This window comes from Delphinus delphis, chromosome 11 (genome assembly GCF_949987515.2).
Source record: "Delphinus delphis chromosome 11, mDelDel1.2, whole genome shotgun sequence".
In the NCBI taxonomy this organism is placed as follows: Eukaryota; Metazoa; Chordata; class Mammalia; order Artiodactyla; family Delphinidae; genus Delphinus; species Delphinus delphis.
The window spans coordinates 92,934,679-92,961,849 of record NC_082693.1 but is presented as its reverse complement, the minus strand read 5'-3'; the positions used below and the strand labels follow the sequence as shown (position 1 = coordinate 92,961,849).

Below are 27,171 nucleotides of genomic sequence, written 5' to 3'. Positions count from 1 at the left end.
CTGCGGGAAAAAGCAGAAGCCAGGTGCATGGCCTTCCTGGTCAGGAAGGGGTACCGGCATGACAGCTCAGTGGCAGTGGCTGGCAGCCCCCGGGGCCACGGGCAGAGCTGGGAGACAACACAGGAGCGCAGGAGGAAAGAAGCCAGCAAGCCACACGAGCCAACCACAACCGGAGAGCCATGGCTGACCGCAAAAGAAGCTAAGGCAGGATTCCAACCTGAGGCCGCTGCGCCAGGGCCAGCCGGACCTGCCAGGCTGAGGTACCATAGCCTGGGGCTTCCTCGCCAGTTGGCCCCCTGCCAGGCCACAAGTTCAAGTCCACCCCTCGACAGCCTCAACTTCGCAGCCCCTGAGAAGGCCGCCTCATCGTCTGCCAGCCGGCCGTGAGCGCCTTCCTGCAGAACACACAGTGCCTTTATCCACAGCGGAGGAACCGTGCGGCCAGCGCGCAGGTGCAAGGGACGGGGTTGGAGCCCCAAGGCCAGTCCCCAAACCTCGTGCAGCCGGACAGCACATCCCTTTCTCCCTGGACGGCAGGAAACCTGTGTATTCAAAAACAAAAAACACACAAAAGCCCTGCAAATAAAGTTTTTGACCCTTTCAAAAAAAAAAATCAAGATTATTGTAACTGCCCAAAATCAATTGGAGGAGGTTTACGTTTTTCCTATTTCTTGAGAAACTTTAGTTCTGATCCTTATAGGGTTGATTGAACTCAGCATAAAACCTCCTGGGCTGGTAACATGATATGGTTGTTTATGTGGACATTTTAACTAATAATTGCATTTCTTTAATGGTTTAGGGTTAACTCATATGTTCTATTTCTTTTTTTTTTTTAATAAATCTATCCATCTATCTATCTATCTATTTATTTATTTATTTATTTTGGCTGCGTTGGGTCTTTGTTGCTGCGTGCAGACTTTCCCTAGTTGTGGTGAGCGGCCGCTACTCTTCGTTGTGGTGCGCGGGCTTCTCACTGCCGTGGCTTCTCTTGTTGGGGAGCACGGGCTCTAGGTGCGCGGGCTTCAGTAGCTGTGGTGCACAGACTTAGTTGCTCTGCGGCATGTGGGATCTTCCCGGACCAGGGCTCGAACCCATGTCCCCTGCATTGGCAGGCTGGGATTCTTAACCACTGAGCCACCAGGGAAGTCCCTGTTCTATTTCTTTTGGTATCATTGCTATTTTTTTTCTAGAAAGTTGTTCTTTCTGCCTAATTTTTCAGATTTATTGGCATAAGTGTGTTCACAGTATTCTCTTCTGACTTTTTACACCTCTATAAAGGTATGGAGACTTTTTACAGTGTCTATAGTTATGATCCCATTTTATTCATAATGTATTTTTGCTTTCTCTTTTTTTGCAGAGCTCTTTCAGCTTCATCTGCTTCAAAGTACTAGGTTTCGACGTTAATCCTTTTGCTATTCCCTTTTCTTGACCTGACCACTTAAGCTTCAAATATCCATTTTTTTCTTTTCTAATACATGCATACGACACAAATTTTCTCTTAAGTACTGTTTTAGCTATATTCCACAAATTTGCTTTCTATTGTTTTAAATAATCAATAAGTTCTAAATATGCCCAGTTTCCACTACAATTTTGTCTTTAGCACATGAATTATCTATCGATGTGGTGGTCTAGGTGAAAGCAGGGATCTGACTCAAATCCTGATGACTTAGCTTGAACCCACTGGAAATCAATATCCAACTGTCTGTGGATACGAGGATCAATCAGGGCTCAGCCTTCATCATATCCCCAAGAAACAGATACATCTCACACAAAGCAGAAAGAACGTTAAAATTTTACTAATATTCTTGGAAAGATGAAGGAGGAGAGTAACACTTCAGGGATGCATTAGTCAGGGTTCAACCACGAGTCGAGCATCTACGATATATACATTTCATATAAGGACTTCTCTTTTTTCCAGCTTTATTGCGGTATAATTCACAAATACAATTGTATTTATTTATAATATACAACATGATGACTTGATATACATATACATTGTAAAATGATGACTACAATCAAGTTAACACATCTGTCACCTCACAGAGTCAACTTTTGAATGGTAAGAACTCTTAAGATCTACTCTTAGCAAATTTCAAGTCTCCAATACAGTATTTTTTTTTTTTTTTTTTTTTTTTTTTTTTTTTTGTGGTACGCGGGCCTCTCACTGCTGTGGCCTCTCCCGTTGCGGAGCACAGGCTCCGGACGCGCAGGCTCAGCGGCCATGGCTCACGGGCCCAGCCGCTCCGCGGCATGTGGGATCTTCCCGGACCCGGGCACGAACCCGTGTCCCCTGCATCGGCAGGCGGACTCTCAACCACTGCGCCACCAGGGAAGCCCCCTTTTTAAAAAAATTTTATTTAATTAATCAATGTATTTATTTTTGGCTGTGTTGGGTCTTCATTGCTGAGCGTGGGCTTTCTCTAGTTGTGGCGAGCAGGGGCTACTCTTTGTTGTGGTGCATGGGCTTCTCACTGCGGTGGCTTCTCTTGTTGCGGAGCACGGGCTTTAGGTACATGGGCTTCAGTAGTTGTGGCACGTGGGCTCATTAGTTGTGGCTCACGGGCTCTAGAGCACAGGCTCAGTGGTGTGGCACACGGGCTTAGTTGCTCCGCGGCATGTGGGATCTTCCTGGACCAGGGCTTGAACCCATGTCCCCTGCATTGGCAGGTGGATTCTTAACCACTGTGCCACCAGGGAAGTCCTGTTGATGAACACTTCGGTTGTTTCCATATCTTGGCCATTGTGAATAACGGTGCACTGAACATGGGACGTATCACAAAGCGATCTCTTTCTCTGACATACTGATTTCATTTCCTTCTGATATATACCCAGAGGTAGGCTTACTGGATCACACGGTGCATATAAGGGTTTCTTACAGGACTCTGACTTTCTGCAGTTGTGGGGGCTAGTTAAGCAGTCTCCGTCAAGTGTTGTCTTATGTCTGATGCTGATGTCTGCAAGAAAGTATTTGGGCAGGAAGATGGATGTAAAGTGTGGGAGAGTAAGAATAAGCTGGAACCCTCAGGACAAGCTGTGGAGCACACGAGGGTACACAGAAACCCATACAATCATTCTTGCCTCTGACTTTAGTGGTCTGGGTGTCCTGCTGAGGCCCTTCCTCTGGGAGCTAAAGATGCAGTATGCTGCTGGAGGGGGATGTGGGGAAACTCCTGGAAGCTGCAGGCCCAGCTGCTGCTTCACACCAGGGTGGTGAGTTGGGACAGCACACCAACAACACTTGAGCACCTAGAAAAGGTGCCGGGGGCCTGGTCCAAAACTACTGGGAAGGGAACTCTGGAAAACGTCGTTCGGCCTGGCCAAGCTCGCACATTACAAAGCTACCACAAGGGGGCGGGATCCTGAGAATGTGGTTGGGATGGCATGGAATCTATAGGATTGACATTTTAACGTTAGTGAGCCCTCAGATCCATGAACATGGTACATCTCTCTATGTATTTAGGTCTTCTTTACCTTCTCTTAGTGGTGTTTTCAGTGTATGGGTCTTACACACCTTTTCCGAGATGATGTTTAATGCTCTGTTTTCAGAGACAGATTTCTAGTAATAGATCAGCAAACACTTCTATACTGCTTATTATGGGTCAGGCACTCTTCATAATACACGTAGATATAAATATAAACAAGCTCACCTGAGCCTCACAACCACCTATGAGGAAGTTCTACTACTGTCTCCATCTTACACTATAGGACTGAAGCACAGAGGGGCTAAGTAACTTGCCAAGTGTCATAATCCAGCAGGTGGTGGCGAGGGGATTGGAACCCAGGCAGCTGGCTCCAGAGCCCCTACTCCCACCATTACGCTATGCTACTTGGCAGTAGCTAGCAAGGTTCACACAAGAGTCCAACAGCACAGAAAACAAGACTGATGCTCTGAATGGAAGATTCGATCTTATGTTCAGACTTGTTGAACTAGTTCTTTGAACTACTTCTATGACACAGCAAGGTCTCTCTCTCACAACTGCTGTGGGGGGGAGGGGTGTTTTCACCTCTGTCTTATATTGTTCTGTATCAAGATGAGCAATTTTTTTAGAACAAGTCCATGGAACTTCATCTGTAGTGGAAAAGCCAGTAGCAGGTTGGTCGAGTCAACTTTTACAGGAAGAAAGGGAGTGAGAGGTGATAGGATTTCACTTAAAAAAGAGTTTAAAGCAAACATACTGTTTTCATCCTGTCCCTAGCGTACTGAGCAGGACCACCCCCCCTACACACACACCAGCCATGTCCTCCACCTGCCCCTTTCTCGTCTGTAGAAAAACCTCAGCCTCCTCGGCCTGTCCTGAGTTCCAAAGAATGCATTTAATCAGAGAAGTGAGAAAATGCAGAAACAAAGGAAAACAGTCAAGCAAGAACAAGTAATACAATAGTTTAGCCGTTAAACAAGGTCAAGGACCTTTAGTTCTTCCTCAAGGGCTCTAGATAATATTCTGAACCATATCCTTTGAGCTGTTTTTGCAGATACTGAAACCCCCACCCGTGAAAGATGTTAATTTCATGCTGACCACAAGCACGTAGACCCCAGACCGTTTGGAACCAGAAGGTTGAGGGTGTTGAGTCCCAATTACCTCACCACCCACCAATCAGAAGAATATCCACGAGCTGATCACACACTGCACCACTCCCCTCCCTCACCTGGTCTTGAAAAAAATTTTCCCTGAAAGTCATTGGGGAGTTGGGGGGTGTTTTGAGCACCAGCTTCCTGGACTCCCTGCTTGCCGCCTGCAATAAACGTTGCACTTTCCTTCACCACAACCTGGTGTCAGTAGACTGGCCTTCCTGTGCGTGGGCCAGTGAACCCAAGTTTGGTTTGGTAACACTAGTAATCAGGGAAATACAAATTAGGACCAATACGAGAGCTCCTTCCCACGTCGGATTGGGAAACATTGACGAGATTCTTTGAATGGACTCATGGGCAATGTTCTGGGGGAAAGAACACAGTTCTGATGAAGCAGGGCTCAGGCGGTCTCCATTCCCCTCATACCCCTCATGGCCTCCTGAGCTCAGCCATGGTCACTGTGCCCCTGGCCAATGCCCATCAACAACACAGCTGATGAAGAACGCAGTGAGATTCTATACAGCAATGAGAACTGATGATAAGAGGCAGAATGGGTGAACCGCAAACACAATTGAGTGACAGAAGGCAGACTCCAAAGTTCTGGGGCGTGTGAGTGCGTTTATACAAAGCACAGAAAAAAGACGAACCAACCTACTGTGTTAGAAATCAGGAGAGTGCTTTCCTGGGGGAGACAGGGAGAGGGAGTGAGATGGGGCAGAAGGTGGATCCCCAGGGGCTGGACTTTTCTGGTTTATAATCTACCTGGGACATTCATTTTTGGAAATTGTGAATTTAGCTGTCTGGGCTTCACACCTTAATTAGAAACTTCCTTATAACCCCACTGCAGATGTGTTTGCATGCACATTTGTCCTTAGTTCATGGAGAAAGGTCTGGACAGGTACACTGGACAACCGTACCAGACAACGTGTCTGGAGAGGGCTGGGGAGGATGAACACAGGGAATGGAAGAAGAGGAGATTTTCTTTCTAATTCTCTTGATTATAAGTTGCTTGAGTGTTTTACTAGAAGCCTATAATTTGGTTCATCTGTATAAAATATTTTTTAATACACAAGAATGGAGTCCCAGTAATTTTTATTTTTGTGGTAACTAATATACCCCACCATTATTTTAAGGACCGCCCCCCCCCCCCCCCCACCAAACCCCGAGCTGAAGTGCAAGGACACAGCCTGTGACCAGAGGAGCTGAACTAAGGGCCAGACGGGTTCAGAGATGGAGTGAGCAGCCGTGTTGAGAGCAGGGTCTCAGGCCACTCTCTCAACAGATGTGCTGTCTTTCCCGAGACGGGCGGGGCTGGTTATCAGAGTGCCAAAGGACTGGGGCAGCTCCTCCAGTAGCAGCTGAACATGGGCTTTCTGCTCTAAAAGAGCAAAGATGAACAACAGACTTCATCTGTTGATGGGTAAACTGGTAAGGAGGGAGGGGCCAACGGGGAGGAGGGCGGCTCACCTTGGGCGTCCTCAAGCATCTGTGTGCAGACTGGGCCAGGCTGGGGTTCCCGCCTGAAGTGTGCCTAAATCCGCTTACCAATGCAGGGGACACGGGCCCTGATCCGGGAAGATCCCAGGCAGGATCTTCAGGCAGGAACCCCACAGTCCTGCCCTCAAGGCAATCCCAGTCTGGATCCATAGTGACCCCCACCCTCTCCATCCCACAGACCCCCTCCTATATCTGCCTGTAGACACAGCAGCCTGGACTTTTGCCCCAGCAGCTACGTACAGGTGTCGCCCTGACACCTGCAGTCAAGTTGGGGTGGAACCAGGGGTAGTCATCAGTTAGCCATTAATAAATAAGAAACTGTAAACTGTCTTCACTGATCGAGCTTGCTTTAATTGTTTTTACAAAAACTTGCATGTATTCTAAGCTTAACATAGTCTAAACAGTAAGGTGTTTGCCCAAGTTGTTTTTTTAGGAATTTGGAGTCAGCTGTGTCCAGTTTGAGCTCAAGCCAGTTAAGATTGGTTAAGACCACTGACCCTCCAATTGGGCATGTGTGAGTGTCTGCTGGGAGACCTTTCGACATCAGAGGTGATGCCGAAAGCTCAGACTCCGTACACTGGTGCTGAATCAAATCTCGGAGACAGAATTTTGGGTGAAGGAGAAAAAAATAGCTTTATTGCCTTGCCAGGCTCCTGCCCTCGAAAATGTGTCCCAACCCGGGAGGAATTGGTGAGGAGTGTTTTTGTTTGTTTGTTTGTTTGCATTGGGTCTTCCTTGCTGTGCACGGGCTTTCTCTAGTTGCATCGAGCAGGGGCTGCTCTTGAGCAGGGGCTACTCTTCGTTGCCGTGCGTGGGCTTCTCACTGCAGTGGCTTTTCTTGTTGCAGAGCACGGGCTCTAGGCATGTGGGCTTTAGTAGCTGTGGTACGCCAGGGAAGCCCCTGGTGAGGAGTTTTATACCAATAGTTCAAGGGTGGGATTGCTGACAAGATTAGGGTGTGTGCAGGACCGGCTCCTGCAATTTGGCCTCAGGTAATCTCGAACAAGGACCCTGCCCCAAGGCTGCACTATTGCTTCTTGACGGCTCCTCCCTTGTCTCTGTATCCCCTCCCTCCTCTGATTAGCAACTGTTTGAACCTGCCCTTTGGAATTCAGTGAAGGTCATGGAGGCTGAACAGAAAGGCTCCCGTGCCCAGGGGCCCCACAGGGTTCTGCTTGGTTTCAGAGGGTCAAAAACTCCACCCTCAGTGGGAGCTGGTGCTGCCATCTTTGGACACTCTCCCCATGAAGACCCTGTAGCTTAGCTGCATCTGCGCAGAACGACAATTACCTCGCCTTCTTCTTATCTCCAGTCACCTTTCGCCATGCTCCCCACGCCTCAGCTTTATCTCGTAAATACCCCAAGCCCTCATCATTTCTCCCATGTTCTCTCTTGGATGCCTCCTGAGTAAACCTCTTCTCTGCTGCAAACCTTGGCATCTCAGCCTTTGGCTCACTGTGCGTGGGGCAAGCAAGCCTTGTTGGGAGGCAACCACGCCCAGGGACAAGGCAGGACAGAAAGGGGAGGATGTACTGCAGGTAGCCATGATGGCAGCTCCGCTCCAGGGGCCGGTGGGAACCGCTCTGGCTAACTCGTGGGCTGGTCTTGGTCACACTAAGCATTGTGGAGTGTTCTGAGAGGCACCCCAGGACCCAGGTTTTCATCGTTGTTGTCTCCACCCAGCTCCACACTGCCAGCATCTTTGGTAAACTTAGTGGGAGGAAAGGTGTACAATCAAGAAAATCCCACCCAGAGCTTCACCTTTGAAACCAGGTAGGACCCTGTGGGTCTCCTGGGCATGAGCCTTTCCGTTTAGCCTCCATGACCTTCCCTGCGTTCCAAAGGGCAGGTTCAAATAGTCACTAATCAGGGAAGAGAAGAGATGCAGAGACAAGGGAGGAACAGTCAAGAACAATAGTGTAGCCTTGGGGAAGTGTCCTGGTTCCACATCAAGGGATACACATAACAATATCTTTGAGCTCTTTACAGAACTAAGACCTCCAACAAATGGAAGATGTAGCGTTCTTCATTCCAGGGATGACAACCTGAGGCCAGATTAAAGGAACCAGAGAAATTCATCAAAAGATTACCTGAAACCAGATTAAAGGGGTACAGGCCCTGCACACACCCTAATCCTTATCAGCAACCCCACCGTGAACCATTGCTATAAAAATCCTCACCAAATCCTCCTGGGTTGGGATGCACAGTTTTGAGGGCACTAGCCCACTGTGGCCCCCTTTGCCTGGCAAAGCAATAAAGCTATTCTTTTCTACTTCACCCAAAACTCTGTCTCCAAGAATTAATTTGGTGTCAGGGTACAGAGGCCGGAGTCAGCTTCAAATCTGGTGCCCAGTGTGGGGCCGACTTGGGAACAGCCCCAGGAGGGTCCCCTGGCTTGATCGGATGCTCTGAGGTTTTCTCCATGCCATCCCCTTTCAAGAGAGCAGAGGGCTGCAGAATTCCTTCAGAGGCCAGATCGCCTGGGACCCTTGCCCGGAAAGGCCCAGCCCTGGTCATACCCCTTCCACCATCCCAGCAGTCAGCACTCCTCCAAGTCAGGAGTGGGCAGCAAAAGAGGGACCATCTTAGCAGCTACCAAGGTCACTTTTGCCTTGAGGACACTCCCTTCTTCCTCCTGCCTGCACCAGCTCGGATTTCCTACCCCAAGGAGTTATTGGGGGGAAGGAGAAAAATAGTGTCTGACATCGAGACACCTCGGCCAGAATCTGGGTAAGTCCCCTGGATGTGCGCTCTGGGGCTCCTTCAACTTTGTCCCTCTGGGGAACTTTTGCCTACATCTGGGGAACATTTCGTTTCCATCTGGGGACTTTCCGTTTTGGAAATCCCACGTAAGGCACTGCTTGGACTAAGGTCACTGGCTTAGTGGGACTCTGAGCTCTGAGCTGTCTGATGTTTTCAAATGTTGTTTTTTGTATCTGTTTTCGTTTTGTTTCTGGCGTGAGTCTTCCGTCTGCTGGTGAAGGTTCTGGTTTGTTTCCAGTTCCTGATTCCATCTGATAATTTTCCCTGGGGAAAACTGTGGCAGCTTGGTTGACCTATAGTGATAAACCTAGGACTAAGACAAGAACGCGATTCTATTGTCATTCTGTTTGGCCAATGTACATTCTTGAAAGTGAGGAAAGGTGGCCAGTGAATGGTAGCCTAAATTATTATACTCTTCGTCCGCTAGAACTGTTTGGTCACAGGAATGGGCAGGCTGGGACTTCTCTCCACTCCATGTGGATTAGCCACACTGAGTTCAGTCCCTTGTGGGAACTGAGCCACTTTGGGCTCCCTGAGAGCCAATTCTGGGTTTGTTCTCTTTTAAAAACTGAGCCAGTCTGTTTGGAAGCCTATGTCTGTGAATGGAAGTGGAATTTTTAAACTATACCCGCTCTGATTTTCTGTCTGTGCAGCTGTAGCTTATCTGTCGTTTGTGTTTTTTTCGTGTATTATTTTGGGGTGAGCCACTCTGGGAAAATTCTAACTGCTCGTTGCGAGCCACTTTGAGACCTCTGTCTGGGAGTAGAAATGGAATCTTTGGGCTATTTATCGATTGCATTGTAATCAGATGTGTAACCATGCCCTTTTCAAGTCTTTCTGTCATTTACAGATAGCTTTTATTGTACTCTGATGCCTTTGCAAAAGTGCTTCATCTTTAAGAAGATTTACGTGAAGGACCATTTTGACAGGTACAGGTCTCATAAACTTCGTATCCTACTGCTGAACTGGGTAAGAAATTAAAAATCTTAACGGAGAATCTGATGGCTTCATAAAAAGTTGAAAAAGGATTGGTCACTGAGTGAACTGGTGAATACAGTTAGAATGTTTATGGGGTTTTTATTACTTTTTTTTTTTTTTTTTTGGATGGGAAAGTAGGATTCGTTGGTGGGCATGAGTAAGGAAGAGACAGTGCCAAGACTCTCATGAGTGCAGGGCCCATCATTTATCCAGGGAGCCACGATTAGGGATATATTTGACTCCACAGCCATCCGGGATGAGCTGCTTTTCTGCCACCATGTTTTCAAATTCATCTGCATTAAACTTAGTAAATCCCCACTCCTTGGAGATGCGGATCTTCTGGCGGCCAGGGAACTTGAACTTGGCCCTGCCTAGGGCCTCAGTCACACAATCCGTGTTCTGCAGCTTGGGGAAGATGGATATTATGACTTGGCCAATGGGGGCCCTGGCCACTGCGCCCTTGGGCTTTCCAAAGACTGTGCATATCCCTGTCTGGAGCCTAGATTGGGCACAGCATGCCAGTCGTGAATGTCCACTGGAAAGGACTGTCTCCAAGGTCCCTTAGGGGAACCCATACAGGCAACAGGCTGCATACACTACCGAGGAGTCTACTGTTTGCAGCCATGGTACACTGGGGAAAAGAGCATGGCTGGCTTAATTGACTGCAGATTATTACTGGTTTTGATCTGTGTTTTCCAGACATAGAGAAGTCCTTCCCCTCAAGCTACTTATGACTTAGAGCAATTGGATAAATTACACCTCTGTCAGAAAAATGGAAATATATATTTTTTCTCTCTGCCTGGTCCCTCCAGAAACTGGAGATTCTTGTGTTCTGAGCAGCCTTACCAGGTGAATGGGAAAGACTGTCTCCTGGCATGTGTAGGAATCTTGATATTTCGGCGACTTCTAGAAAGGAGAAATCCACGAAGGCAGAATCTGGTGGCAGGCTTCTGTTTCAATAGATATGAAATTCTAGTTCTGTTCATTGAAGTCTGTATTTATGAAAGTTATTGTGTTAATCACACTTTTGCCCTGATGTTTAGGAGGAAAGGAAAATTACCTAGTGAAGTTATCAGAGTGTAATTACTCATGACTTATCACCGTTTGCTTTAGGTCTACTGCTAAAAGCGTATATACAATGCTTGTGTGACAATTGGGTATAAATGATCAAATGTACGGCCTATAAAGCATTTCTTCATTAACATACCTCTGAGCTTGTTCACAATATACCTGATCAATTTTTCCCCAACATGGATTAGCTAGGCAAATACAAAGGAGGTCTAGCACCAAGGGACACGATCTGCACCAGGGGCAAACAGCTGAATTACCCCAGCATTGAGGGACAGATGTTTTGATCATCAGTGTCTTCTACTGAAAGACTTTCAATCAAGAGAGGATATGATGAAAGAAAAACATCTGCACATATTAATGTATGAGGAAGTCACTGGCTTATACATGGTTTAACTTAAATTTTGCTCATCAAAGCAGCCTGTTTTGTGGCCTTTCAGACATGCATTGTACATCTGCTTTAGCCATCAAGGAGGAGAATGCATTTGAAAGTCAAAATGGAGGAACTGTTGTTCAGACATCCAAGGTAAAACGACGTGACTGTTGCAGAAGTTCCAGTTGTCACTTCCTTCTACCTCTAACTGCGTCTGTTGCACCAAAATGGCAGACAAAGGGATTGAGATCTCAGTCATATAAGACTCAGACCCAGGACTTGGAACTCAAATATATTTCTAATTCGGTATCTATCCATTCCCCCAAATTTAGACAGGATTATGCTCCATTTCAGCAGGAAGTAGCCAGAGTGGTTGTCATCCCATCCCTTGAAGGATTTGGGGAAAGATAAAAGCGAAGTGAGGATTAAAATTGAGTCCCCCTAGAATCGAGTTCTTCTGCCGAGTTTATGATTAACATCTCTATCCAAAACAATTTTTCCTTTTCTTGTCCAACATCTGTTCTCCTCAAGATTGAGGAGTGTCAAAGAAAAGGGGGGGAGTGAAACTGAGCAGGGCCCTGTGGGTCTCCTGGACATGGGAGTCTTTCTGTTCAGCCTCCCTGACCTTTCCTGAGTTCCAAACGGCAGGTTCAACACTGGAGCCTACCTGGGTTCCTTGGTGGGACTAATGGTGGACTCTGGGAGGGCTCACGCCAAGGAGTACTACCCAGAACTTCCGCTGCCAGTGTCCTTGTCCCCACAGTGAGCCACAGGCACCCCCAGCCTCTGCAGGAGACCCTCCAACACTAGCAGGTAGGTCTGGTTCAGTCTCCCCTGGGGCCACTACTCCTTCCCCTGGGTCCCGATGCGCACACTACTTTGTGTGTGCCCTCCAAGAGTGGAGTCTCTGTTTCCCCCAGTCCTATTGAAGTCCTGCATTCAAATCCCAGTAACCTTCAAAGTCTGATTCTCTAGGAATTCCTTCTCCCGTTGCCAGACCCCCAGGTTGGGAAGCCTGACGTGGGGCTCAGAACCTTCACTCCAGTGGGTGGACTTCTGTGGTATAAGTGTTCTCCAGTCTGTGAGTCACCCACGCAGCAGTTATGGGATTTGATTTTACTATGATTGCGCCCCTCCTACCATCTCATTGTGGCTTCTCCTTTGTCTTTGGATGTGGAGTATGTTTTTGGTGAGTTCCAGTGTCTTCCTGTCGATGATTGTCCAGCAGCTAGTTGTGATTCTGGTGTTCTCACAAGAGGGAGTGAGAGCATGTCCTTCTACTCTGCCATCTTGGTTCCTCTCAGCCCTTTTTGTAGTTTTGATGTGCATTTCTCTGATAGTTAGTGAAGATGAGTATCTTTTCATGTGCCTCTTGGCCATCTGTATGTCTTCTTTGGAGAAATGTCTATTTAGGTCTTCTGCCCATTTTTTGATTGGGTTTTTTTTTTAATTGAGTTGTATGAGCTGTTTGTATATTTTGGAAATTAAACCCTTGTTGGTCACATCATTTGCAAATATTTTCTTGCAGTCAGTAGGTTGTCTTTTTGTTTTGTTTTGTTTATGGCCTCCTTTGCTGTACAAAAGCTTATAAATTTGATTAGATCCCATTTGTTTATTTTTGCAAAAGCAAAAATTTCAATTGTCTTGGGAGACTAACCTAAGAAAACATTGGTATGATTTACACCAGAGAATGTTTTGCCTATGTTCTCTTCTAGATTTCTATGATGTCATGTCTTCTATTTAAGTCTTTAAGTCATTTTGAGTTTATTTTTGTGTATGGTGTGAAGGAGGGTTCTAACTTCACTGACTTACATGTGGCTGTCCAGCTTTCCCAACACCACTTGCTGAAGAGACTCTTTTTCTCCATTGTATATTCTTGCCTCCTTTGTTGAAGATTAATTGACCATAGGTGTGTGGGTTTATTTCTGGGCTTTTTATTCTGTTCCATTGATCCATATGCCTGTTTTTGTGTCAATACCATGCTGTTTTGATTACTGTAGGTTTGTAGTATTGTCTGAAGTCTGGGAGGGTTATGCCTCCAGCTTTGCTCTTTTTCCTCAGGATTGCTTTGGCAGTTCTGGGTCTTTTGGGATTCCATATAAAATTTAGGATTATTTATTCTAGTTCTGTGAAAAATGTCATGGGTAATTTGAAAGGGATTGCAAATGACATTCAGCCTGCCTAGTGCCAGTCAAACAGCTGCCTGTCCAGACAGCGTAAAGAGAGCATGCTGGACTGGACATCTACTAATACAGAAAAAAAAACATTTCTGCTACAAATGAATGAGAGCTAAATACTCTCCAAGAACAGTCAGCTCCTGATTGGCCATTGGGTTCAGTACACATTTCCCATCAGTATCCAAGCAAATGTTTGGCGTTAATGAGGTTGATGTGAAATTCACGTCCAGTTTGTACTTCACTTCACCTTCCTTTGCACCTACAACACAAGAAGAGATCTATAGAGACACTAGTTCTTAACCTGAGCTTCTTGCAGTCCAGAAAAAAGCCAGGTGCTAGATTATTTCAACCACAGTTCCTTGGGGCTTTCTGAGTCCCTGTTTCACCCAGAGTGTGGGGAGGGACATCTCCCTGTCTTGGGCGATGTCCAAGCTCAAGCCCCCCTCCCAGTTGGGCCCCTGCTGTGCTTTCGGGCCCACGAGGCCCATGAGATATTTGGCTGCATCACCATCCATCACATGTTACCTAACTTCTTCTTTTACTATTTGAACCTAAGTAGTAGTTCTTCAAGTTCAAAAAACAAACAAAAAAGGCAAAAGCAATCATGTTTTTCTATGGATTTCTATTAAATTTATATATTACTTTAGTTTTATTCATTCCTTATTAAATTTATTACAAAGCATTTTCTATGGGTTTTGTCCCTACTGTGAACGGAATTAGAAGATATTCATGAAAAGACACACACCATTACAAAATCAAATTGACAAAGAAACCCAAAACTAAAAGCAAAGTTGTGCCATCGTTCTTGCCAACTCCAGCCCTGTCGAACACCACGGCTTCTAACTACCTCTCTAACTTCCACAGTCCTTTCCTTACAGTTACATGATGTGCTTATACTTCTGGGTCTTGATCCATCATCTTTTGACGTCATTTCTGATCGGGGAGAATGTACACCACAGCATCTTCCTTTCACTCGTCTCTGCCTGTGAAGTGATATCACTGTTCTCAGACCCTCAACTCTTCCCCACCCCCCCAACCCTTCAGCTTAAATTCTATTTTTCATCATGCCAACCATGAACGTCTCCCGTGGCTCCCATATTTGTAACAGGAGGGCTCAGCCTCCCCTGTGGTTCTCCCTGCCAGTCCACCTCCCCTGAAACTTCAGCTTTTCATTTTACATTTCAGAGAAAATATTCTGCTGTGTTAAACACCCACCACTTTCTGCAGTTTAAATCTAAAGGTATGCAGATATTTGTCTCTCCACGAGCAGGAAGAGTTATCCTTCCCTTCGTAGTGTTGCAATGTCGCTTGTGCAATGACACTTGTGAACCTCAAAGTCTCTTAGTGTCACGTTCAGAGGTATTTCATATTTGATATTTCATAACCAGACAGGGAGCATGCCCTTGTTAACCCGAATTCTGTTTGGAGCACACCAGAAACCATCCTGGGGACATGGCGGGGTGCCCCAGGGGAACTCATCAGAGGGGAGATTGGGGCCAAAGGATCCCCAGGGAGGATGCAGGACCACTGCTCAGCCCGAGCAGGGCTGGGACAAGAATGAGGGTTCCTGTAAATGTCTCCTGTACAGAAAGAGCAGTCAGCTCGATCAAACGAAAATATAGGACCCCAGTTAAATGTGAATATATTTTTGGTTAAGTTCCAAAAATATATATTTGTTGTTTATCTGAAATTCAAAGTTAACCGGGTATGCAGTCTCTGTCACTAGCAGTCCTCTGATACAGTGCTTGTGTCTGTACCCTCTGACACCTTGACACAGAGCATGGCACCTTCACAGGGTTCCAGGATGATGAAGATACCTCCCCTCCAGCTCCCTAGGTGACAAATGCTCCTGTCCCCTCACTCGGGCCCCTCCGACCCTCAGCCCTGACCCTCCTTTGCCCTCTCCAGACATCTCCCCAGGATCCTGGTCCTGTCTCAGTCCCTCCCCTCTTCCCTGAAGTCTCTCACATGTGCTCTCTGGTCTGACTGGGCCAACTCCAGACTCCTGGGCTGGAAACCCCGGCTTTGCTTGTGACCTTCTCCTGCCCCTCTGTGTGCATCCTAGTATAACTCACAGTCTTTAAGAAAGTGTCTCAGTGTTGGCTAGGGACTGGCACGGACCCAGGTGTGAATCTGGCCTCTACCACGTCCTACCTGTGAGACCTTGGGAAGAGGGGAAAAAGGATTTTGCCTCATAGCAAACTAGTGCTAAGTAGTAATTCCTTGTTCTGAGATTTGGTAAAGTTGGGATAAGCTTATGTATGAAAAGGGCTTGGTCAACGCGAGGAGACATGGTGAGTTTGCAACCAAAAGGTAGCTGTTAATTTAAAGCCAAGTGAGGGACTTCCCTGGTGGTCCAGTGACTAAGACTCCACGCTCCCATTGCTGGGGGCCCAGGTTCAATCCCTGGTCAGGGAACTAGATCCAGCATGCTGCAACTAAGAGCCTGTATGCCGCAACTAAGAGATCCCGAGTGCCGCAACTAAGACCCAATGTAGCCTAATTAATAAATTAATTAATTACTATTAAAAATAAAATAAAGATAAGTGAAAGGGGTCCCCTCTCAGTCCATCCTCCCTCCCATGGGCGTGACTCCTTCGTCTCTGGGGACTTGCAGACTCCCTGGCACACCTGCAGCAGGAGGGGGCAGGAGACACAGAAATGAGGGCATCAGCTGAGAACACAGCCGGGACCCATCAAAAGAGGCCAGGCCCAGACATCGAGTCAGGAGTGCAGGAGGAGAACCCCTAGGGGTCAGAGGAGGAGACCCCGGGAGGAGGAGGTGAGGCCCCATCAGCGACACTGAGGGGCTCGGGAGCAGGAACCAGCCTGGCCTGGGTCTCGGCCAGAACCGCTCTGCTACTGAGGCCCCCAGTGCTGCCTGTCCACCACGTCTCTCTGGGCACCTGGCTGCACGCGGTGTGAGCCAGAATGTGCCGGAAGACTGCATTATCTGTGGATTGAGTGATTTATTAAATGAGTGATTTCTCCTCTTTTTTATAGTAGCATCATCATCTGTTGAAGACTAACTATGTCAAATCGTCCTAAGTACTTGACGTTTAACTGCACAACAGCCCTCAGTCAGTCACTATTATTCTCCATATGTTCCAGGTGAGGAGCTCAAGAACCGATCTTTTTCCCTCTGCAGCCCACACTGGCTCAAGTGAAACACCAACAGAAAGTGTGATCTGTGAGTTTTCCCATCAGCCCCTTCTCACGGTAGGACACTGCTAGTATCCATTAAAAAGATGTACAGGCTCTGAAGTTCTGGGGTTTGTCCCACCCTCTTTCTTCCCCTCTGGAATGAGACGTGACGTCTGGAGGTGGGCAGCCATCTGAGGCCCTGAGGAGACAAGTGCCGAGAGCTGAGATTGGGGAGCAGGAACAGCAGGCTGCTCCTTGACAGCATCGCTGAGCAGCTGAGCCAGGCCTGGACCATCCTACCCTCCCCACATGGCTTCTTCTGTGAAACAAGCCTGACTTATAGCCCCTCCAGGTAGCTCTGTCCCTGCCCACCCTCCTCCATCCCAGCATCCTGTCCTTAGGTCCCTTGTCCTTCCACCCTTGGCCCTTGGCCCTGCTTTGCTCCTCTCCTCTCCTTTCCTATCCCCTCCTCTCCCGTCCCCTCCCCCTTCCGGGTCACACTGTTCTATCAGTCCTTCCCTCCGGGGTGCCAGCCCTCCCTGACTTCGTCCCTTCCTCCCTCCTTGGCCATCATCATCGTCTCTCCCTTATTTTCTATCCCTTCAAGTCTCAAACCAAATGATTCCACTCCCAGCCCCTCACAGTCATTGTGTGAGGTTGTGACACAGTTTGGGCCCCTGACATGTGAGCAGAAGTCTGTGAGGAGAGACCTGGGGAGGCTTCGCTGTCTGGACACCTGTGCAGGACAACCAGCTGTCAGGGGCTGACTCAGCTCAATTCAGGCCCGACAGAATCAGTGGCAGGAGAGAAATCTAGTGCCTGAGATGGGTCCTGCTTGGGTCCATGTACTGTGCAGGGGCCAGTTCATCATCTGTGCAGGAAAGCACCTCCCTCTGGCTTCCCCTACAGGGTGGTAGAATTAGGAGTGGTGTGGGGCTGAAGTAATTCCTGGTGTTCACCCGACTGCTGATTTGAAATTTCCCTTCCAGTATTTAGACTCATTCTTTCTCTTCTCCTGTCGCATGGTCTGTCATTTCAAAACAGTATTGTTGGCAGGGTGATAGGTTGTCAATGCCTGTAGATTTTTTTTTTAAACATCTTTATTGGAGTATAATTGCTTTACAGTGGTGTGTTAGTTTCTGCTTTATAACAAAATGAAACAGTTATACATATACATATATCCTCATATCTCTTCCCTCTTGCATCTTTCTCCCTCCCACACTCCCTATCCCACCCTTCTAGGTGGTCACAAAGCACCGAGCTGATCTCCCTGTGCTATGAGGCTGCTTCCCACTAGCTATCTATTTTACATTTGGTAGTGTATATATGTCCATGCCACTCTCTCACTTTGTCCCAGCTTACCCTTCCGCCCTCCCCATATCCTCAAGTCCATTCTCTAGTAGGTCTGCGTCTTTATTCCCGTCTTGTCTATAGGTTCTTCATGACCATTTTTTTTTTCTTAGACTCCATATATATGTGTTAGCATATGGTATTTGTTTTTCTCTTTCTGACTTACTTCACTCTGTATGACAGACTCTAGGTCCATCCACCTCACTACAAATAACTCAATTTCATTTCTTTTTATGGCTGAGTAATATTCCATTGTATATATGTGCCACATCTTCTTTATCCATTCATCTGCCGATGGACACTTAGGTTGCTTCCATGTCCTGGCTATTGTAAATAGAGTTGCAATGAACATTGTGGTACATGACTCTTTTTGAATTATGGTTTTCTCATGGTATATGCCCAGTAGTGGGATTGCTGGGTCGTATGGTAATTCTATTTTTAGTTCTTTAAGGAACTTCCATACTGTTCTCCATAGTGGCTGTATCAATTTACATTCCCACCAACAGTGCGAGAGGGTTCCCTTTTCTCCACACCCTCTCCAGCATTTATTGTTTGTAGATTTTTTGACGATGGCCATTCTGACGGTGTGAGATGATATCTCATTGTAATTTTGATTTGCATTTCTCTAATGATTAATGATGTTGAACATTCTTTTGTGTATTTGTTGGCAATCTGTATATCTTCTTTGGAGAAATGTCTATTTAGGTCTTCTGCCCATTTTTGGATTGGGTTGTTTGTTTTTTTGACATTGAGTTGCACGTAAATTTTGGAGATTAATCCTTTGTCAGTTGCTTCGTTTGCAAATACTTTCTCCCACTCTGAGGGTTGTCTTTTCGTCTTGTTTATGGTTTCCTTTGCTGTGCAAAAGGTTTTAAGTTTCATTAGGTCCCATTTGTTTATTTTTGGTTTTATTTCCCTTTCTCTAGGAGGTGGGTCAAAAAGGATCTTGCTGTGATTTATGCCATGGCTTGTTCTGCCTATGTTTTCCTCTAAGAGTTTAATAGTGTCTGGCCTTACATTTAGGTCTCTAATCCATTTTTAGTTTATTTTTGTGTATGGTGTTAGGGAGTGTTCTAAATTCATGTTTTTACATGTAGCTGTCCAGTTTTCCCAGCACCACTTATTGAAGAGGCTGTCTTTTCTCCACTGTATATTCTTGTCTCCTTTATCAAAGATAAGGTGACCATATGTGTGTGGGTTTATCTCTGGGCTTTCTATCCTGTTCCTTTGATCTATATGTCTGTTTTTGTGCCAGTACCATACTGTCTTGGTTACTGTAGCTTTGCAGTATAGTCTGAAGTTAGGGAGCCTGATTCCTCCAGCTCTGTTTTTCTTTCTCATAATTGCTTTGGCTATTCAGGGTCTTTTGTGTTTCCCTACACATTAAGAGATTTTTTTTGTTCTAGTTCTGTGAAAAATGCCAGTGATAGTTTGATAAGGATGGCATTGAATCTGTAGATTGCTTTGGGTAGTACAGTCATTTTCACAATGTTGATTCTTCCAATCCAAGAACATGGTATACCTCTCCATCTATTTGTATCATCTTTATTTCATCAGTGTCTTATAATTTTCTGCACACAGGTCTTTTGTCTACTTAGGTAGGTTTATTCCTAGATATTTTATTCTTTTTGTTGCAATGGTAAATGGGAGTGTTTTCTTAATTTCACGTTCAGATTTTTCATCATTAGGGTATACTGTAGATTTTTGAATCCTAGATTCCCCTCCTACAAGATTTAGTTGACTTTTACTCACTCCAGCAGGAATTAGTGTGACCACTATACCTCCACTCCACCATGAATCAGATCCACTACAAAAGAGAAAGGCATCTGCATGTCTGCAAGTTTTAATAAACTACTTGTAGTTCATGATACATTTACTGAGGAAAAATATTTGGTGGAAGATTCTTAATATTTCATTTTATTGCTTTGGATTTAAAATCAATTAAAATATCCATTTCTCTAAAAATTGAGAACTATTCTGATAATATTGAATAGAATCTTACTGATGTAGATTGGAACATAATATAGGTTTGAATGAAAAGTAAATCTACCCAGATTGTTTTTGTTTTATTTTGTTTTGTTTTGTTTTGTTTTGCGGTACGTGGGCCTCTCACTGTTGTGGCCTCTCCTGTTGCGGAGCACAGGCTCCGGACGCGCAGGCCCAGCGGCCATGGCTCACGGGCCCAGCCGCTCTGCGGCATGTGGCATCTTCCCGGACCGGGGCACGAACCCATGTCCCCTGCATCGGCAGGCAGACTCTCAACCACTGCACCACCAAGGAAGCTCCCAGATTTTTTTTTTTTTTTAACTCTTTATTATGAGCCATTTGCCTTTCACTGGTTTCTTTGGATCAATCTGGAGAGGGTAGCAAATGGCATGTTTATATTTCTCAAAAAAAGCTGTTTTTTTCTCCTGTTCAACAGAGGTCTCCTGACTTCTTTAGAGAGGTTGACGTCCATCCTTCAGTTTTCCTGCGTCTAGGACGGGAGCAGGGAGTGAGACAGTTGGAAGATGAAACAAAAACCGAGAGGAGGTCTGGGGAGTGTTACAAAGATGGGGAAGGAAGGAGGGACACAGCAAGTGAGAAAGTAGAGGGACCACATGAGAAGGGAAGGAAAGGATGGAGCTGGCACCCCAGGAGGGAGCAGGTCACCCAAAGGAGGCTCTGAGAGGAGGAAAAAGCCACAGGGAGAGGAGAGGATGGAGGAGGTCCAGGGAAGCAGCAGGAAGGAGCGCTCACCTGGAGAATCGCCTGCAGGTTGTTACATAGATCTTGACTCACTACTTCCAGCCCAACCCAGGGCTGAAAGGGTTTTCCCTGGTGGTCCACAAAGTTTTCCCAGCAGTGCTCAAACTCTGAGATGGAACAGGGGAGAGAAAGGTGAACTCCAGTCTGGGGAAGGTTTGGGGCCACAGGGCTGAAATGACTCTTCGGGACAGACTTTCCCCGTCATAATTTCACTTCCTCCTCTCTCCTTCCTCCTGGGGACTCAATAGCTTACCCCTCCAGCTCTTTCTTGCAACTGGAATTTGAGCCAGCCCAATTCTCCTTTCTGGAAGTCCCCTAGTCTTTCTTGCATATCCACCCACTCCCCTTCTTCCCCTCCCCGAAGCAGCTCTGCTCCCCTGAACTCTCTCTTCCCATAGACTCCTTCCAGAGTCTAGCATCACCTCTCAGGCAGCACACAAAGACCTCTCTACCAAGGATTCCCACCCTACCCGCCCCTTTCTAGCAACTTCCCACAGGCCTCTCCCTGCCACCGCCCCACCCCCAGGAGACCCGTGCTGACCCTTAGAGGTCATGATGGCGATTTGGGCCCCAGCCGCCTGCAGTGTGCGCAGCCCAGCCTTATAATCGGAGAGGCTATAGATGCGGGAGGCGAAGATGTGCAGGCTCACGTGGCTGTTCTTCCCCAGGAAATCAGCCAGTTTCTGTGCACAGGTAACACAAGGGGTCCAGGAGATGAAACAGGTGAGCCTGTAGTGCAGCTCCCGGTCCAAATTCCAAGAACGGATCCGGTCCAGGAAGTAGTCCTCTGCATGGCAGGGCTCCCCTGGTTCGTTAGCACCCTACATAGAAGAGGAAGAAAAGTGGACGGGGTTGGGGCAGGACGAGGCCAGAGTAGGCAGGTGGGTGAGGCGCTGGGCAAGCCTCAGCACCAAGTGAATGGCGTTTCAACGCAGCATTTACATGATTCAAAGTAACGCAAAGCTCCACGAGAGACTCAGTATCAGTGTTTTACAAAAAGCTCGGCAAGCAGTGATGACCTGTTATCGGCCCTCGGCTCCCTGTGGCTCTGCATAGCACTGAAACCCATCAGTCTTCATGCAAATGTTGATGTTTTGCTCATCATAGAATTGCGTTAATTTTGATTTTTAAACGATTGCCTTAAAATGTCACTCATCTTGATTTCTGAGTTTTCTGGAGCGCCTCTTATTTTGTGCCCGAGGTAGGGCGTTCAGGAGCCTCACCTAGTCCAGCCCTGCAGAGAGGAGGCCAGGGGAGCTCCCATGCTGGCCTCCTGCCATGGAAGTGGGTGTTTCCTCCCTGGAGTGACTCACCCTGCTCTCCAGCTCCCCCTCTACCCCACCCCACATGTGCACCAAAACTTCTACAGTCTTCTACTCTGGGCCTCACCCTGTGCTGAGCCCGAGGCTGAGGGGTGTCCTTGGGCTAAAGACAGCTGGCAGTGGGGTTGCAGGGATCAGCGCCCTTGGCAAGATCTCTCAAGCAGTGGGCAGGGGTCCTGCTGGGCCCGTCTAAGTCCACAGTGACTGAGGAAGAAATAGGGCTCTCTAGCCAGAGCCATCCCCCGGGCGGAATCCGGGGAAGAACCCGGCCCCTTGTCCAGATGCCTTTCCCTCTGTCCCAACCCCTCCCCAGAGGCACAGCAGGAGAGGAGTAGCCTAGTCCTAGAGCCTGGGGTGACATTGGAGGTACCGGGCCCTGGATTGCTGTGATTGGCTTATGACATGTGGCTCAGAGCTGCCAGCCACACAGCAAGGGTCCTCACCTGATTCCAAGCAGAGCAGCGGTAGCAACGGCAGGGACCAGGGGTGAGAGAGCTTGTGGGACATCCTGTGTGCAACTGACAACCTTCTACCCTGAATGTCCCACAATAGGGAGGCCCTGCCTGCTGCGGGCGGGCTGGGTCAGTCACCTTGTTGCGCACAAAGCCCTTTTTCTCGTCCAGAGGGATCCTAGCGTCACCATCCAGGATCTCCACCTTGTAGCACAGGTAGGTCTTACGAGGGTTCATCTGATTCATGAAGTTCTCAGTGAAGGTGTTTTCATCCAACAGGCAACTACGGTCAAAGGCGGGAGAAGCCCGAAGACACGGGGCTCCTTCTGGGACTGCCCAGCGCTCCTCTCCTCCCCGCACACTCTTTCCCTCTGCACCCCACGTCTCTGCTGGAGCCACGAGTCCTCCCCCTCTGACCCCCGCTGGGGGCTCCCAGGGAATTCAGGATCTCCCCCCAGGAGCGATGCAAGATGCTCAGAGCCTCAATGAAGACCTGACCCTCTGCCCAAAGTCGGACTGGGTCATGGCCTCTCCCCACCATCCCGCCCCTGTCCTAGCTCCCACTGCCCCGCTCCCCTGTAGCGTGGTACCTGGTCCCGCGTGATGGGCTGGCCTCCATGAGTCAGTTTCTTCACCGTCCCTGGCTCTGAGTCTTCTGTTTCTGTGCTCGGTCACAACCTGTGGCCTCCTACCTGAAGCTCTTCAAGCACCAGGAGCCTTATATACGATCAGAGCGCCTGGAAACTGCTGTGTCAGCAGAGTTGGGCCTCACCCCTTCCTGAACTCTGGCCACTCATGACATAATGATCTTCTCCACCCAAACCTCAGACCTTCACGGAGAGGTTTAAGTTTCTTTTTCCCTGTTCTGACAAAGGCCCGACTTGGATGCCACCAAGACTGACCATGGACCAGTGAGGTCTGCGAGAGTGCGGTCATCTGGGCAGCAGGGACCGGCAAGGCAGGTGGTGAGGGGACAGACGAAAGGACAGGTGTCCATATCCTGGAGGACAAGCTCCATGGCGGCCCATCGCTGAGTCTCCTGCACGGGCCGTGGCCTGGCGCAGGCTCCCTGGGGCCGCTGGGCTGAGGGACCCGTGGGGCGCTCAGTGGGGAGGGGAGAAGCTGCTCGGACAGGCAGGCAGCCGCCTTCATCCTTGGGGAAGGGAAGGGAAGGGGAGAAACCTGGGCCGAGCTCTCTTTAGGAGGCCCCCGTGCAGGGCCAGCCGACTGGCTGTGGAGCATTTTCACCCCATTACACAGAGGAGAAGAGAAAGGCTCCCGGAGGGACCAGGCTGGACCAGGACCACGCAGGGACACGTGGCTGTGGGACGTACTTTGGCCTCAGAAAGCGTGGTCGCCCATGCTCTTGCTGTCCCCCTCCAGGCCCGAGGAATGTGGGGACTGTGTCTTCCAGCCCCAAGTGGGACCCTGGCTTGCAGCCCTGGGGCAGGAGGCTTGGGGAGCAGACACGGACCACAGTGCTGGGACCACAGAGGAGTCAGGCCTGGCTCAGCTGTGTCTGTCCCAGGGCCTTCTGCATTGCTTCCTGCCTGGGACTTATGGCTTATTTGCTTGGTTACAGCTGGCGGTCCCACCTCAGGATGTCCTGTGGGACCTCAGGTACCACATATATGACAAAGATCAGGCCTGGCACACAACTGTGCCTGAGCACACAGAACTAACCATGGTCCTGACCCACAAGGAACACACACACACACACACACACAGAGTGACTTAAAAAAAGGAAACACATTCAGGTTCCCCAGACACACCCAAATATCTCAGCTCTGACGAAGATCAGAGGATGCTGACACTTCCCAAGGGTGGTTTCCGGGAAGAAACTCATCATCAAATCTCCTCCTTTGGTTTTGGTTTCTGGGCTCCAACAGCAGCCCCTCCTCCCCGTCTCCCCACTCCATTCCTTGAAGTGACCCAAAAATCCACAAAGTATACGCCCTGTGGACAAAGGGTGCAACCCCAGTGGACAGGTGGGCTTACACTGGGAGAAGCCCCCCCCCCCCCGTGCTGTCAGAGGGCAGGCTCCTGGCAGACGCGCCTCCATCACCCCAGGGCCCCCATTCCCAAGGGCCCATCTCCCCAGGCCCTTGTCTCAGAGTTTCGCCTATGACACAGGGACCCTGAGGTGCTTGGGAGATGACACAGCCTGGGGACTTCCGAGAACCGGGCTGGGCACAGGCAGCCTCTCCTCCACCCTTCTCTAGGGAGCAAAGGGCACCCTCAGGAGGGCAGAGCTGGGACCTTGCACAGAGCAGCCTGGCCAGGACTCCAGAAACTTCAGAATCATTCACCCCAGTCCCTGAGGCACTCAGGCTGAGTCGGGCCTTTGTCAGAACAGGGAAATCAAAACCTATTCGTATTAGAATCGGCCAAACTGAAGGGCAGGGGGGAGGCGTGGCTGACCGTGGGGGAGTGGCGGTGTGGGGCTAGTGACAATTGTCCTCGTGGGTAGACGGCTGCCTGAGGATGGACGGGTGGTAGGAGGCAGTTTCCTCACTTCTCACAAGCATTAGGCTTCAGTGAGCATCGGATGAGCTCCGCAAATGTAATATGGAATGAAAGATGTCACACATGAAGGAGTGCATTCTGATTCCATCTATAGGAAGTTCAAACGCAGACAAAGTCAATCTATGATCATAGAAGTCCTAACATGTGTTCCCTCTGGATGGGGGACGGCAGGGAGGGGACACGAGGGAGTCCCCACCTCAGTCTGGGTGGTGGTTACACTGCCTAGAAACCTAAGATTCTGCACTTAACTGTAAGTTATACCCCAATTTTTAAAAAGTTACGAAGCCTGTATTTTTAATAAGGAAAAAGTTTTCCTAAAAGACATAAATATAATGTCCCAAATAAATTGATAGAAATGCAAAACAAACAGAATCACCATGATTGTTCTCAGGGTTTTTCGTTTTCTTTTTAATGAGGAAGAAAAGGGCTGTTTATGTCCAAATGACAGACTAAATGTGGTTGAAAATGAAGAAGTGAGAGAGAAATGAGGAAGGGAGGCAGTCCTTGCAATATACTAAAAACTAGATAAGGGATAAAGCCACTGTCATCAAAAGAGTGTGGTGTCAGCCAGGACCCGAAATAGACGTGAGGAAAACACTGCAAAGAAACACATACAAGTATATCTGGGAACCTAAATGATGACAAAGGTGGAGTGGCAATGCTGTGGGGGCAAGGTGGGCATCATTCATTTCATGTTGTCAGCTGAACGAGAAATAAATCCTCGTGGCGCCTCTACCATGAAGCGAGATTCTCCTACACCGCCGCTCCTATTCAACTCTCTCAGCCCCCCGCCATCCCCACCCCAGCCTTCCCCGAACCAACAGAAGAAGAAAGGCCCCCTCCCCTCACCTCCCCATCTAGAAACCTGTCTGCCTCGGTACTCACATTCATTCACCCAACGCAGATTTTATTGAGCACCTACTAGGTGCCACCTGCTACCCTAGGGGCTGGATGAACTTTAAGCAAAAGAAACAAGATTGACTCCATGGTCCACCCGTTCAAAGTCCAACCTTCCATCTGCGCTCTGAGGCTCACGCCCTCTCTCTTCCAGTGGGTTTCTCTTCTGTGGTTTTCCACATCATGCCCAGCACTACTGGATCGCTCCCATTAGCAAACCACAGGCTCAGGTACCTCCCACCTTTAAAAACAAACACTCTCCTTTGAGTCACATCTCCCTCCATTCTCTTCACTCCTTCATGGAGAAAAATAGACGTAAATAAATAAACTTCTATCAGAAAGTTTTATGCATGTTTTATTCTGCATGTTTTGCTTCCTGCCCACCTGTCTGCTTTCCTCCCATGACATTCCCTCTCCCCACCACTCCAGAGAACCTGCTCTCGACAAGGTCACCGATGATCCCCGTGTTGCCAGAAGAAAGGGATAGTTCGGGACTCCCCTGGCGGTCCAGTGGTTAAGACTCTGCGCTTCCACTGCAAGGGGCGCAGTTTCGATCCTTGGTCAGGGAACTAAGAGACCACACGCCGCACAGCACAGGTCCCAAAAGAAAAAGAAAGGGATATCTTTCAGTGATCCTCTTGCCCCTCCAGCCAGCAGCAAGGGACACAGCTGAGCATAACCTCCTTCCTGAGACACGCTGCTCCCCCACGGCGGTGACCACCCTGCCCCATGGTTTTCCCCCTCTTTCTGCTCACCTCCCAGCTTCTCTCCTCTCCTGGGTGATCCGGCCCCTCCCCCTGTGCATCCCACCACCTCCCTAGGAGACTCAGCCTGCTCCCCGGGCACACGGCCCACGTCTCCCGTCCTGCTGCAGTCCCGAGCTCCACACTCAGGTACCAGCTTCCTACCAGACATCTGCCCGGCACTGCACACTTAACCTTCCCCACAGACTTTTTTGTGGGATATTTTCCCCCAAAGCTCATTTTCCTCAGATTCCCCCAGCGCTATAAAGGATATCGCTACCGACGCAGCGAGTGGTGAGCTTGAGCCCAGACCCAGCGGAAGATCTTGACTCCTCTTCTCCGTAACATCGAATCCGTAACCAAGTCCTCGTGATCGGTGTTGCCGTCAAACTCACTGTTAATCTCCATCCCCACGGCCTCCGCTGTCACCTGTCACTGGGCTGATGGATGAAACTTCCTGTTTCCTTACCCCCTCAAAACACACACACACACACAACACACACACACACATACACACACACACACGCACAGAGTCTTTTTTTTTGGCCGCACAGCGTGCGGGA

At 48.4% G+C, this 27,171-nt stretch overlaps 1 protein-coding gene and 1 pseudogene across 1 annotated transcript; both read right to left on the bottom strand.

The window, feature by feature from the left end:
* Positions 1 to 10,351: 10,351 nt before the first annotated feature.
* LOC132434625 (small nucleolar RNA SNORA70) lies at positions 10,352 to 10,476 on the bottom strand (annotated as a pseudogene).
* Positions 10,477 to 20,276: 9,800 nt separating this feature from the next.
* LOC132434088 (DNA dC->dU-editing enzyme APOBEC-3A-like) lies at positions 20,277 to 23,128 on the bottom strand. Its single transcript, XM_060025681.1, has 5 exons — positions 23,033 to 23,128; positions 22,581 to 22,725; positions 21,210 to 21,489; positions 20,660 to 20,775; positions 20,277 to 20,396 (listed from the first exon to the last, which is right to left on the bottom strand). The coding sequence occupies exons 1-5, from the start codon at positions 23,059 to 23,061 to the stop codon at positions 20,382 to 20,384; spliced, it is 585 nt and encodes a 194-aa protein (XP_059881664.1). The 5' UTR covers positions 23,062 to 23,128; the 3' UTR covers positions 20,277 to 20,381.
* Positions 23,129 to 27,171: the final 4,043 nt, after the last annotated feature.

Coding starts and splice junctions, on each gene's coding strand:
- LOC132434088 (XM_060025681.1), bottom strand. CDS start 23,061: ATGGAGGCCAGCCCATCACGCGGGACCAG. Junction 22,726..23,032: donor AGCCCATCACGCGGGACCAG/GTACCACGCTAC, acceptor CTTTGACCGTAG/TTGCCTGTTGGATGAAAACA. Junction 20,776..21,209: donor CGCCATCATGACCTCTAAGG/GTCAGCACGGGT, acceptor GTTCCATCTCAG/AGTTTGAGCACTGCTGGGAA.